This window comes from Agelaius tricolor, unplaced genomic scaffold, assembly GCF_023055355.1.
Source record: "Agelaius tricolor isolate 1412-34295 unplaced genomic scaffold, bAgeTri1.0.p SCAF_2, whole genome shotgun sequence".
Taxonomy (NCBI): Eukaryota; Metazoa; Chordata; class Aves; order Passeriformes; family Icteridae; genus Agelaius; species Agelaius tricolor.
This window is the reverse complement of record NW_027269262.1, coordinates 52,386,508-52,401,334: the sequence shown is the minus strand read 5'-3', so window position 1 is coordinate 52,401,334 and position 14,827 is coordinate 52,386,508. Positions and strand designations below refer to the sequence as shown.

General features: G+C 40.1%; 1 protein-coding gene across 2 annotated transcripts in view; it reads left to right on the top strand.

Moving 5' to 3' along the window:
* The first annotated feature begins 8,372 nt into the window (after positions 1–8,372).
* LOC139600699 (ras-related protein Rab-10-like) overlaps positions 8,373–14,827 on the top strand; it is a 32,702-nt gene continuing 26,247 nt past the window's right edge. The window contains exons 1-2 of one of the 2 annotated variants that reach the window (XM_071449075.1): positions 8,373–8,755; positions 14,738–14,798. In XM_071449075.1, coding sequence (XP_071305176.1) covers positions 8,596–8,755; positions 14,738–14,798 — 221 coding nt within the window. In that variant the 5' untranslated portion in view covers positions 8,373–8,595. The remainder of the gene's footprint in view (positions 8,756–14,737; positions 14,799–14,827) is intronic. The other variant, XM_071449083.1, reaches the window with a different exon arrangement.

Sequence of the window (14,827 nt, the reverse complement as noted above, 5' to 3'; positions counted from 1 at the left end):
TTATACTAAATATCTTTAACTGTATCCAAATTTTCTTGGAAAAGCAACCAAAATGCAAATGTTTTACTTGGCTTCATGTGGGCAAAAATACTTTTTTTTCACCAGGGCAACATGGAAACCATCTACTCCAGCAACAAGCAACTGCATACATAAGTGGCAGCAAGCAGAAAAGGTGCTGTGGCCACAGTGACCCTCTCAGCCTTTACAGGAGCACCAGAGGGCTCATCAATCTGTGACCAGATCTGGGCCCCAAAAACTGGATCCTGACTAAAATTCCAATCATAAGGAAACCCCACTGCACTTGTGTTGCTCACATGAGACAATACATCACTATGCAAGATACAGAAAAGAAAGCTACATTAAATTCTTTAAACTCCCAACATATTTAAGATACTATTAAGAACTTGTAACCTTAAGTTACATCATAAATTAAAAAAAAAAAAATAAGGCAATAGCTTAGTATTTTGAAGTTATCATTAAACAGTTTACAATTTTCAAACATTGAAATTTATTGAATAGTTTTATCTGCTTTCAAAAGTAGCCTTAAATAAAAGCTGAATAAGAACTGAAAAATAACTAATGTTTCCCTGACAAATACTTAGGACTCAAAGTTGTTTCAGTCAACATGTTATTATGTAAGAAATAAATAGACTGCATTTGTTAACACTAAGAAAACATTGTATCAGAAATACTATTTGTCCAAATGGTGCAGGCAGTGATACCAGGGAAAATGAGATCTTCCAACAGTCAAACTACAAGGCAAACTAGAGAGGAAGAAAGACAATAGTGAAACAAGTTAAGAAAGAGGAAAGGAATGAAATATGCCCCACAAAAATCCTATGTTTCAAGGGCTGAGGTTCTCACATTTAGAATCACTGCTTTAAACCCGTGAGGAACAAGTGAGGCATATAAGAGGGGGCCGCAGCAGTAAGTTTCTGTCTGTCTAGCGTATTATAATTTCATTTTTACAGAACTGTCAGGTTCCTCAGCTTCTTCTGGGCTGACCAAATATACTTCCCTTCAGCTGAATCATGCAGTACAATCCCAATATGTCTTCTTTCCAAGGCTGTTTTCTGCAGCCAGCGCTTTTATGGGACTTAGATGAGGTTTTGGTGATTCATAGTACTTAAACTACTCAAGAGCACTTTTTCAATTGGAAAATTCACTTGAAGTAAATGCATCATCAGCATGATTGTTCATGCATGAAAGAACTACAAACAAAACAATGAGCACCATTTTTTAAAACCTACACTTAAGCCAAGAAAAACAGTTATCATGAAAGATATTAAAAGACCTTATTTTTCAGTTTCCATGAATCTCTTATGGAAAACATGGGTTATCCTTGTCTCTGCATCTCCTATTCTGAGAATCCCAAATTGCAAATGAAAAAGAAATATAATGTGCACATTGGTTTAGAGTCATTAACATGATACATAGCAACATAAATTAGATTATCTACAACAAATTAGGGTACTACTGATTTAGCCTTATTCTTCTACCAGACTTTTCCAGGAAAAAAATTCTATAGGATCTAGGCATCAAATAATCTTATTATTCCCTACTTTGCTTTCAGAAGGCTAAATATAAATATATCTATATCTATATCTATATCTATATCTATATATATATAATGCAATTTAAATCTTTTCACCATTAGTGGAAGCTGATCTGATTTTTGCCAAGCACTGTGGATTTGAAGACTATGTCAGATACTTAAATGAAAATGGATGCCTGAATTTTTGACATTTATCCCAAGGAAAACATACTCTCTGGGGGTTATGCATGTGCATGTGCCTATTCGGCATATTCACAGATGATTTGATAGTGGTACTTCCAAAATATTTCTACTCCTAATAGCATCAAGGCAATCTTTCACTCTTATTCCATTCTGGGAGTGTTTATTTATTTATTCACTTAAATAGATTTATATGATACATAAAAAGGTCTATCTGCAACTCTGCATGCTTTTGATATATAGGAAGATATAGTCAGACTGGTGACAACACGTATAAATGCAGCAACCTCCATTAAATCAGAAAACAGTCACTGAAAAATAAATTAAAAACCATTGCCTGCTCCAGACAGTCATTCAGATAACCTCCACTAACCAAAACCATGAGGCCACTTGGAGAAGGTGGCTTCAAATCTTAAGAGCATTTAAAAAATGCCCAGCTCTGAGTGCACCCAACCCAGCTTTTTGTTCCATAACTAGTGGGGGACTGGAGATGGAGCCATCAGATCTGAAGGTGAAAGGAATTAGGCAATTCCACAGGGGAATGGTACAGTCCAGATGACAGAGCTCCTCACCAGGATGCAAAGGAGAGGATACAAGTTCATGTTGCCATTTATATGTAGTTTTGGGGAATCTGGATGCTTTGGACATGCATGGAGACTCCTGCCATGGAAAGCTGAATTGTCTGGAGAGCTGCCAGCTACCTTACAGTTTGCTAATCAAGGTTCAGAGGATTAAACACCACCATCAGCAACTACCAACACCTCCTCTCCAAAAGGCCTGCTCCACCAAAGGCAGCAGGGCTGTGTCCTCAACTATCTGTGATGGGCTGACAGTCATCTCATAGCTGGAATAGCAAGTCTGGATATAGAAGAGGAGCATGTGGCATGGGAGTTAGCAGGACCAACTGTGGCCCAACACATGGAGACAAGAGCAAGCCAGTGATTGACAGCCAGGGGAAATGAGCTAATACCTACTGGATAGATGGAGCATTTTCACTGGTTTACTCCTCTAGCAACTTCACTTGGTGAACTTGAACTGAAATATGGATATTTCTACTGAAGGTGATACAGATGTAGCCTGTGTATTCTCAGGCTCATCTATAAGCAGTCTGCTTGCATGGTTTCCTATTTGTTTCCATCACTGGGTAAAAAAAGTAATCGGAAGAGTACATCAAAGCTTACCTTCAAAGATGACTGTCACGGCTGCTTGGCCTTTAGTTTGTGACCTCTCTAAGCCACATACTCCATTTAGATCCTCTAAACTGCTGTAGGAAATAATTCCCATAAATTGTACCTAAAGGCCCCTGCGAGGATGAATTCAGTCCTTCACCTCTACATCTGCTCTAATTTTCTACTCTCCATCCCCCTGATTTGGAGATCAATCATCTCCTTCCATCCACACTGCTCCTGACATTACAGGTGCTAAGAAAAATCAGAATAAGCACATGTACTTAGTGTCTCCCTCCTACTCCTAATATCTCAATGATAACATTTCTTTTCACTCCTCTTCCTATTACAGGGCTCTTTTGTAATGCGAGGATGCTTCCCAAGTTTGGGTTTTTTTTCAAATAATAGAGATTCCTGTGGCAATTCCTGTGGATGCTGTTTACCAAGATATCTTCTGTATTGTTTTTGTAAAGCCAGGTTTTTGTAGGTGGGGTGGGCCACATAGGTGGCTTTCATAAGAAGCTGATATAAGCTTCTCCCATATCCAACAGAGTCAATGCCAGCTTGCTCCAAAATGGATCTGCAGCTGGCAAAGGCTGAGCCCACCAGTGATGGTGGTAGCACACCTGGGACAACAGTGTTAATCACAGAAAGACAGAATGGTTAGTGTTGGAAGGGGCCTTAAGGATCCTCTCATTCCAAGCCCTGCCGTGGCAGGGCTGCCATTCATGAGACCAGGTTGCTCCTGGCAATAATCCAACCTGTCCCTGAACACTTTCAGACGTGGGCTGTCCACAACTTCTCTGGACAACCTGTTTCAATGCTTCACTATTCTCTTTTTCTTCCTAACACCTAAACTAAACCAGCCCTCTATCAGTTTAAAACTATTGCCCCTTGTCCTGTCATTACCTGCCCATATAAAAAGTCCCTGTCTCTCCTTTTTATAAAGTCTCTTGAGGTACTGGATGGTATCTGTGAAGTCTTCTTTCCTCCAGGCTGAACAACCACAGTTCTTCCAAGTTTGTCCAGGTCAAGAAGGTAGGGGGGGGGAGTTTGGTGGGAGCCCCTGGGCAACTGCAGCCAGAGAGAGAGGAATGAGAATATGTGAGAGCAACAACTCTGCAGACACCAAGGTCAGTGCAGAAGAAGGGAGAGAAGGTGCTCTAGGCACCAGAGAGAGATTCCCCTGCAGCCTGTGGTGCAGATCATGGTGAGGCAGCTGTGTCCCTGCAGCCCATGGACATCCATGGTGAAGCAGAAATCCACCTAGAGACTGTGGAGGAACCCAGGTTGGAGCAGGTGCATGACTGAAGGAGTCCATGACCCTGTGGGAAGCCTGCACTGGAGCAAGCTTCTGGCAGGACTTGTAACCCTTCTTTCTCTGTAATGTATCAGAATCCTTCTTACTTGTCTTCGTAACTAAAACATTTCTCTTAGCCTCAATTACCTCTCCTTCTGTTTACAGAAATCCTCACATCTTTCATGTATTCTCCTTGCTGTTCTTGAATCAGCTGAAATTGCCTGTTACTGTGACCACTGCACTGCCTCTTTCAAATATATTGAGAAACATGGCTTGGAATCCAGAGATATCAAAGGATACATGAACTGAAGAAAATAAGCCAAGGCAGAATGTAGTGCCATTGAAGAAATTGAAATTAAAACCTATTGCAAATCCCAAGTGGATCGTGAGCTGTTACAAACAATGGGTAACTCATCGCAATCACTTTTCAGCAGTTTTTATCAGTAACCACACATTTGAGTCATTCTGATGTGTAGAGAGAGATGTCCTATTCTCTGATGAAATCTTAAAAATTATATACTGGTTTGACAGAGAATCCTATCTCCTAAATAACTAAAAGACTTTACAGTTGGCCTAGAAATTTCATTTAAGGATTAGTGAACCCTGTTTTGCCTATCATGAGTAATTTACCTCAATTTTGTCCACTCAGAAGTGGTTTTATCTTAACAGAAATGAAAGCAAAAAGTTCCACTTTGGTCACTTAAGAGAATCTATTCAGTGAGTAATCTTGACATGAGCAGTGACTTAGTACTGAGCATTTTAAATCCAAATTAAGCCTCGCTCTTTCTTCTCATTATCATTTTTAGCTTATATCTCCAGCTCATGAAAACTTTCATGAATATGCTGCTAATATTTGTAATTGCATTAGTATTCTAATATTCCATCAAAATAATTTCAGATGGAATACATTGAACCACTTTGCAATATTTTGTAAGCTTTACTTCATGAAGGAGGAAGCTTCATTTATTAAGGAGGCTGTGGCATCTGTAACAATACTATTATGTTTCAAAAGAATGCTTCTTCATCTTTGGCTCACATTTATGCTCTTCTCCTAAACTTTTTTTTTTAATGATGGTTGCTAGCAAGTATGTGCAAAGCAGGGTTAGTGACAAGATTATGCTGCATGGTTTGCATTAAATATTTTGCTGAAGAATCTCTGTGGTTCCTTCCTGCATTCAGAGCACTTTACAGTACTTTCTGTAACTGCAGTGAGGAATTGGCCCACTTTTGTGGGGGTTTGGCTCTATGAAAAATCAGCTGCTTTATCAACTTATCAGGAGAGACTGGGGCTATATGCCACATAGTGAAAATTAGGAGGTGTGAGCAGTTTGAAAATTTAAAATTATGGCATTATTTGCTTTGCCCAAAGTATTCTGTACACAGAGTAAATTAAGCAGCTATTTCTAAACCGAATGTTTCAGGTAAGAAGCAAAAATGTAAGAATCATATCTGGGAGATATGACACCAACTGGGAAAATTTACAAATATTGAAGAAAAATTAATGTGATGTTTTCATAATCTAACATTTTATAAAATTATAATAAATCTAGCAATTTTTCTGTATGAAAATTCAACAATCTCCCACTAAAACCCCCTTTAAAATTATGTCTTTATTCCTAGTACTATTAATCATGTTTTTGGATAGAGTCAAGAAATGTCAGTGAACAATCAAAAAAGCTGAATGAGAAGAAAATGCATTATTTTCCAAAGATATATCAATAAGCATAATGGAAACTTCATTTTGTGCTTTGCACTGATTATTTTGTAGCCACAGTCATTATTTTCAAGTCATTAGCTTCATTAAACTAACTTTGCTTATGATTAGCCCTGTAAGAACAGTAATATATATATAAAGTTCTGGAACTTTTTTCTAAAGCATGAAACATGTATTTTAAAAAAATAAATTTCATTCATTGAATGGTAGTTTTTCAAGGAGCTAACTTTTAAATGGTTTTAGTCGGTGGTAAGAGATGGAAAGACTGTCCCCTTGTGGATAGGAATATGAGGAAAAGTGATACTGTAACTCACTGAGAGCAGCAGTAACCCCAGGTATTTGGAGTCTCATTAGGAATTTGGCTAGAATCCTGCCTTGCGCATGGCTCATAAATCAACACTCGGATGTACAAAATGCTATGGAGAGCCTTTTTATTGAAATTGGTTGGCCTGATAGACAGCAGAGGGTAAAGACTGAGCTAATGTAGCATCCTTGTTAACACCATCAGTCCAGGCTAACACGTAAATCTAAGTGCTGCAGGCAGCTGCAGCATTGCCTGCCTTTGAAGAAAGCTATTTTGAGAAGGACAACCTCAGAGCAGACAGTCGAGAAGGCTCCATAGCAAAGACAAAGCCTTAAGGAGTATCTGTAAAGCAGTGTGCTGCCCACATGCATGCATGCATCTGTCCACCCCTGCTACAGCACCCATCACAGGACACAGGACACAGGACACAGGACACAGCACCACTGTCCTCGCTCCAGCAGCCTCACTGACAGACGGACCAGAGCAGGACAGACACACAGCTGCCTGCAGGAACTTGTCTGTGCCTGCTGATGTTACATTATCTGTGTTGGAGTTCCCCCATACACATCATCACCTCTGACCCATGAGAAATAGCAGAAGATGCCAGCACCCCATCTTCCCTCAGATTTGGGATAAACAATGGTAACTTCAAATTCCCGCATGGGAAAGCAGAACTTCATGGGGCTGCTGAGATAGAAGGGGATCTTTCTCACAGGAAATGTTCTGGTTGATGAAATCCAGTCCTTCCCTACTGCAGGCAGTTACAGCCTGCCAACATGTTCTTCTCGTTTTGCCTTTATGAAGAATTTTCTCCCAATTACCTCAACTGCAAGAATTTTCTGAAATATCATTAGAACCCTCACAAATTTTGGCTTAGATACATTCATGGTTAGTGTATATCTACCTATTCACTATATTATTCTTTATTTTATGCAGCTTTTTTTGCCTCCTTTTAGTTGAATCCCTGGCAAAGAGTAACCATATTCCCTCCTAGCCTTTATTTTGTTGAACTAAGCAAGCCACATGCCTGCTGCTTTATTGTACAAGTCAGGCTCCCAAAACACCTTCATAATGTGAGGTGTCACCTGAAAGTATCCTGTGGGCTCAACTTTTTCCAGCAGTTACTTAAGAATGTATTCAGACTCATCAATACACAACCTTACTCTGTCCCTAATGGAAACACTCTAACTGATGCCTTCTTTTGCAGCGTTGGGTTTTTTACACAGAGATCACTCCTAAAAAGCCCACTGAACTCAGTAGTTGATTTCATCTGTTGTTTCCTACTCCTTATTTCTCAGCTTGTCCCAGAAATTCTCATTTTTCCAGCAATGAAGGAAATGTTACTGTCTGAGAAACAGGTTAATGACATCCTTTGGAGATTTTCTACCACAAAGTCCTAAAGGTCACCAAGTCCAACACTGGCAAGCTGAGGTGCAGGTTGGTGTGAGGGATGAAGGGGACATAGCCTGAAATAATACTTGGCCTTTGATAAGAGGACATTTGTGAAGTCAGCACCTCTGGAGGTATTTAAGAGTTGTCTGTATCTGGCACTGGTGATACAGTTTAGTGGTTTAGGGGTTACAGTGGCACTGCTGGGTTGATGATAGGACTGGATTATCCCAAAGGGCTCTTCTAACCTTGATGGTCCTGATTCTGTAATTCTGAATCATGCTAGGTGGAGCTCACTGAATCTTAAATTGTCCTCCACAGAAAGCGAATGTGTCACATCTACGGCTCTGATACATAAAGTCATCAAGTTGTTGCTTGAAGAGTTGAAGGTGAAATCTCATGGGAAGTCATTGCAGGCCTAGATAGACACAAATATTTGCAGATATACATTAGCACTTTTCATTCAAATATATCCTGTTCCTAAATTTATGACACTGGATGAGTTCCATGCCCATGCTGGCAAATGGCCATGGCCTTATAATCTGGACAGTGGGGGATTCTGGTAAAAAAAAAACATCCAGACACAAATGCAGCAAACCTACACTGTTGATATGGGGGTTTTTGGTTTGGGTTTTGTGTGTGTGTGTGTGTATGTGTGTTACAGGTCACTTTGACTGTCAGATGACAATAAACTAAAAGTGAAAAAGAGGAAATTCTTAAAACCTGTTTCCTCTGCCTCTGACCTAACGCTAGGAAGCAATATGAAACCAGACTGTTTATTTCTGTACTTCACGGGGGAAGCGTCATGGGGGTTGTGAAAGTTCCCCGCTTCCTCCCTGGTGATAAAACTTCTTAAAAAAAAAAAAAGTGTATCTTTGCATAATTTCATAACGCGGGCTCGGGGCAGCGGCTGGCTCTGGGGAGGCTCCGGGCCCGCTCCCGCCCCGCCCCGGCGCGGCCCGGCCCGGCCGGCACTCGGCGCCCGCCATGGCAGGGCTGGGGCCGGCCGCGGAGTCGCGGCCGCTGCTGGTGAAAATCGTGATGGCCGGAGAGTCCTGCGTGGGGAAGACCTCCATCGTGCGCAGGTACACGGAGCCCGGCTCGCCTCCCGCCGGCTCTCCCGCCACTTCGTACTTGGCCACGATCGGTGAGTGCCCGCCTGCTCCGTGCGCCTCCGCCCGCCTCGCTGCCGCCCCTCGCCCTCCCCTCGCGGTGCCCGCGGCTCGCACACGGCCGGACCGGCGCTGTCAGCGCGGCTCTGCCGGGCTGGGAGGTGTCGGACCTCCCTGCGCTGAGCTGTGCGGCTCTGCAGCCGCGTCCAGCAGTCAAACCTTTGCCGTGGTGTCAGGACATGTGTCACACTGGCTCCAGAGCCACTGCAGAGAGCTGGCTTGTTACACTGTCCTTGCTGCTCGTCTGGGCTTTGGGAACCTGCTCCTGGGGTAAACTTGTGAAGACTTGTTCCTTCTTATTGCCCACTGAGGCCCTGCTGCTGTACATCGGTGAAGGTGCAGAGAAAACAGTACAGAGCCCCAGATCAGCTAGGCTGGAAATGGCCTCTGAGATCATCGGATCCAACCTGTGACCAAACACCGCCATGTCAAACAGACCATTCACTGAAAAGTTGGAAGTAACAACCAGAGTTAAACACCTCCAGGGTGACTCCACCACCTCCCTGGGCAGCCCATGCCAATGTCTAATCACGCTTTCTGTGAAGAAATTCTTCCTAATGTCCAACCTAAACCTTCCCTGGCACAGCTTGAGGCTATTTTCTCTTGTTCTGTCACTTGCTGCCTGAGAGAAGAGGCCCATCCCCACCTGGCTACAGCCTCCTTGCAGGTACCAACCTCAGAGAGCTGTCAGATGTCAGTAGTAAAAAGCCCAGTTAATCAATATTTCAGGCTAGAAAGGGCTTTAACTTTGTGTTTATAAATTTAATAGTATAAGGATATCCTCTGCTGTAGTTAGCAGTGTGCATGATGATTAAAGCAGAGCTGTTGCAATGATGGAGATCATTAACCCTGCCAGACCATGTTATTTCTGTCCTGGCACGCTGTAGCTGGTGGGTGATGGGGAGCTCCCCACTGCCTTGGCACTGCCAGGCTCACAGTGCCATGGGGAATGGCAGGATGGCAGGATGACTGTCCACATGCTGAAAAGCTTGTCTCCAGCATGAAGATGTGTTATGTGAGCACAGTGGTTTGATTTGCTGTGGACATTTTCCCACATCCTCATTAGGAAATTTTAATTTTTAAGAGTTTGTGTGTAAGAATTTTTTCTTCTTTGATTTGATTTGATTTGATTTTGTGGAGAAAACTAAATTATGCCAGGAAATGGTGTATTCGTGCGTTTGGAATATGCATGGTTCATTTACACTTGTTTCAATCTGGGAGATACTGGCATAGTGGAGTTAAATACCAGACAGTAGCTGTGGCAGTAGTTTGTTCAGGGAATACTTAATGTACACAAGATGACTTGACCTGCCCACATAAGAATGGCTGAACTTTGACCACTTTCTATTTTCTTGCCCTTTCTTACAAACCAGTTTCTGAAATCAGCACAGACAAAGAGGGAAGAACACAACAGTAAAGTTAGGAAATTGATCCTAATAATAGGCAACTTGTTGCCAGGCTTAGCAAGAAACCCCAAAGAATGGCTGTAAAAATAAATAACAGCTTTGTTGATGTGGTTTACCTTCTGGCCATGAGGTTATTTATTATTTTGAGATGTAATTTCTTTTACACCTGATTCAGTCCACTGCAGACTCAAAAACTTTTATATGCTATTAAGTATATCTTTCCCAAGTTGTGACTTGAACTATTTCAAGGAATAGTGAAGATAATAATTTTTGTGACAGTTTATGGACTAAGATTAATCTCTTTAGTTTCATTAGTGGCACCTATTATTGAGATATTTAAAAACTTTTTTTAAAAGTGCTTATCTGTAATATAAATGAATAATCCAGACATGGTATTTGATACCTGAATGTGTTTTTAAAGTTATTTCTGAAATACTGTGTTACATTTAATTCCATTTTACTATGTGTTTTAGAGTTTGGACTTTGAAAACAAATGGGATTATGAGTGGTGTCTTCCAAAAGTAATGTTGGAAGTGGAAGGTTCCTTCTTCATTGAGGCAGCTGGAATGGAGAGGATGCCCTAGAGATTGTGGCTCCTAGTGTTGGAAAGGAAGAAGACACATAGTGTTTTCTCAGTTTGTGATGTCTCCTTCCTCACTGTTGATACCATCAGAACAAATAACTGTTTTTATCTGGATGCCTGTTTCATACAAACTCAGTCAAATGATTCCTTTCTGTTGTAAAACCTATTAAATGCTCAGCTGCTGTCAGGTGATTTTTCACCTTACTTGTCCAGTTGAAACAGTGATTTGAGCAGAGGGAAGATTATCCTGACTGTGCAGTCTTGCAACTTCCTGAGTTCCCTGGCAAAATCACATGCCATCACCTTCCTTGGTGGCAGAGGGTCATAGGAACAGAAGTTAAAAGGTTGTTGAAAGTCTCATTTCTATGTCATCATGAATCACAGATTTGTGTTACTAGGAGAGATCCTAGTGTTATTGCAGGGGGGAAAAAACAGACAAGCATTTTGTAGTAGGCTCTGGTAGTTTCTAAAATTATGTATTCTATGAAAAAATGCAAAAAATACATCCACTGTAAATTTTCATTGAAAGATTCTAATGCAGCACTTCAATACTCAAGGCTGGGTGCCCTTCCCCCTCTTCAATGACATAGTGTGGAAAAATGATCAGCAGTTATAGTTTTCTAATTAAACTTAAATGCATCATAAGGTGGATGCATTGTATTATGAATAGATTATAAAGAATAAACGGTTTTGTTTAAACAATATTATTGCTTATAAATTCATAGAGGTTTATGAACAGAAGAACCTCCTGGTATACCAGTGAACAGAACTGTGATCTCACAGGCTGTGAGGTTATTTTGCTGTGTTATGGTCGCTGTGGTCCTTCAGCACATGTGTTTTCTGTGAGAAACTTTTCTGCAGAGCTGTGAGTCCTCCCAAATCTGTTATAGTTGAAAGTGGTGCAACTTCAACATTAGGATTAAAAAGTCTGTGTAGGTTCCCTGATATTTACTTTAGAAGGGAATAAAGTAAGAAACAAAAATGAACCATATTGAAGGTAAATGTGTCTTGTGTTAAGAAGATCAGTAGCAATCCACATCTTAATTTTTTTAACAAAACTGGATATTTTTGTCACTCTTGTTTTCCTAACAAACAATCTTATCCCATGAGTTGCTTTTCTCAGCAAACCAGGAATTACCAGTACTTGTGACTGCTCAGACACCTCTCTGCTTCAGACATTGCTTGATATGTTCATTAAAGAATCTGATGCAAGTAATGCACCAGCAACTAGGAGGGGTTAAATAGGGGTTAGGAGTAACAGTGGAAACTCAACCCACCATGTCTCACTGGGCCCTTGCCCAGTTTGGGCACAGGAGCTGCTAGGAACTGCTTCCCTGTTCCTGGAGTTGAAGATGCTGTATGACAGGCAGTGGGCTGGGTGGAACCTGCACAGGGGCATTCACCACCCTCTGTCCATGCTTTCACTCTTGTGTCCTGCTTAGCTACTCAAATTTGCATTTTCTTTGGATAGACGTACGTTTTTGAGCATTTTCTATCAGGAACCCACCAACTCTGTTTGGGTGCAAAGTGTGATGTAATTTTCCAGGCCAGCTGCAAAAGACCTCTTTGAAGAGGACTTCTGCAGTTGGCCAAAGGGAGGGAAGAGAGGGGCATTTCACAGCTGAATTACCCTGTGGCTGACTATTTTTATGCTTTTTAGACTTAATTGTCTTTAAGGTGCCTCAGTGTTAATATGAGCATTATTTACTCTTTGGAATATAAGGAAAATAAATTTTCATGGCTATAAAAGTTGGAAATAACAACCAGCCAAGAATTAGAGCTTGCACCCAGCATCCTCCTTCTTGGTTTTATTTGACAGCTTAAAAGAAGCAAGAACATGCTGTTGCATTGCAATAACATTTATCTCAAGAGCTGTAATCAATGCTTGCTTTGTTATGTTGATCAGGTTATATACCAGGTAGGCCTTAAAAGCATCTGAAATCCGTGAGCTGTCTTTGGCATTGTGTATCTCATTTTTCTTTTCTGTCTTTCCAATTTGCTAAGTTTGCTGGAAATTTCATATAAAGACATGAACAATTCATGCATGCAGAACATATTGACTTCTGTTTTTCACTAACATTCATTGACCTTTTAGGTCAATAAATTTTGAAGTTGACTTAAGAAGTCAATATGCCTGATTTTAATTTAGATTAAGTTTTAGTCTGATTCAGCACTCTGCTTCCCTTTTTACAATTTTTTTTAAAAAGCTTATAGCAATTTATTGTTAAAATGTATGTCAACTAAGAACTTTTCCCTATAGTTCTGGTAATCCCTGTCTGGAATATAACTTTTTGCTGTGTTCCCAATGCACCATTTGTAAGTGACATTCCAGCCTCCCAGTGTATACTCTGTTCCTCTCAACTGCTTCAACATCAATTGTAGAAAATTATACAGATAATTAAACAAAACCATGTGAATTTCAGGAGCAAATGTTTTCCATCACGTTGGAATTTCACCTTACATGAGCAAATTTTACTTAAATCACATTTCCTTCTGACAATATTAATTCCATCAAGGAAGCTTTGTGTAATACTAATTACCAATACCAATTATATTATTTCATTCCTTTTCATTGAAGCTTCAATGAAAATTCATCAAGTGAAGGACATGATTATCATAATAATTTTTAAAATCCACCTCAAGTCCCTTACCACATACACACAGAAAAATGGTAATGGCATTGAAAGTGCATGTGAGTGCATGCATGTGAGAGTGTACTTGTCAAAATTTTGTGCACAATACATCTGTCAGTACAAGGGAAGGGAGCATTTCCTCTGCATTTTTGGTTTGCTGCCATGGGTTCTTTCCTTTGATAAAGTAATTTGGCTTGCACATTCTTACAGAAATCAGTTCAGTGGTATTAACTTAAATTTTTTGTGATTTTTCAATCTGTTTGGTTCCTTCAAATGACATTATTATTGGTGAACAGACACTGTCATTTTAAGTAGCTATAATTTGATCTTATGGAATTTTGCCCATACAGTATGGTCAGCTGTCACAATGTTACCTTAACTTCATTTACTATAATTGACAAAAAGAGCCTAATTGTTTTTCAGTGGGGGACAAAAGCAGTCACGGAAATTATCAAATGGTATTTCAAACAATGAAGTAATAGGAGAAACAATGCTTTACTCTGCAAAAATATGTCACTCTAAAATAGCAGCTGATAGCTGGCAGATTCTAATTTTAGAACTGGAACTTCAACTGTTCATAAATCTAGGTATCATCTAGCACATCTGGAGTACTAATTTGACGATTCAGTAAAGGAAAACACTATAAATCATAAGGAAAATATCTTTGAGGAAGGATTTGTAGTTTATGTAGAGGCAACATTCTGCATTGATTTTAAGTGTTAATGCTTGCTTTTAGCATTGGCTTTCTGGATCTGATTTAGGCTGTAGAGCCAATCCTCTTCATTTTGAATTAAATCCCATGTATGTTTGTCTTTGCATTTAATGTGTACAGGCAAGTCCTATTTCTGCTCATGTACACCTGGATATTTTTTTAGGGATTTGAAAGTAAGGACAGAAAAATTGTGTTGCACATGTGATAGCTGCTTTGTAAGCATTTTTACCTTCCCACTCATAGCTGCCATGCTCTTGAAAATCACCAGTGTATTTGCACAATGTACTTCTGTGCAAATGAAACTGCTGTCATGTCCCTTGCCAATCCATGGTAATACTTGCAGTTTCAGAGTATCTTCACCTTTGCTTTGACCTGCCCTTTCTTTGCTTGGTATTGGCATTGCTTTGCATTGTATTTGTGCAATGTATTGGCACTCAGCAGTGAATAAATTCCTTTTAAAGCTTCCATTTTGAGTGTATGTGGTTGGCTAGTTATTCTTTCTATGGTATTGTTCCTTTTCACTTTCTGTTTGAAATTGCATGATAACTAGAGGTGAGAAACAATCTTCAAAGGGAATCCATGTTATTATGAGAAATGTTACAGATTTTCCTTTTTTCTTCTAGGCATTGATTTTAAAGTAAAGCCAGTAATGTTTAATGATACAAGAGTGAAACTTCAAATATGGTAAGTTTTAATTAGTATCACAAAAGAAA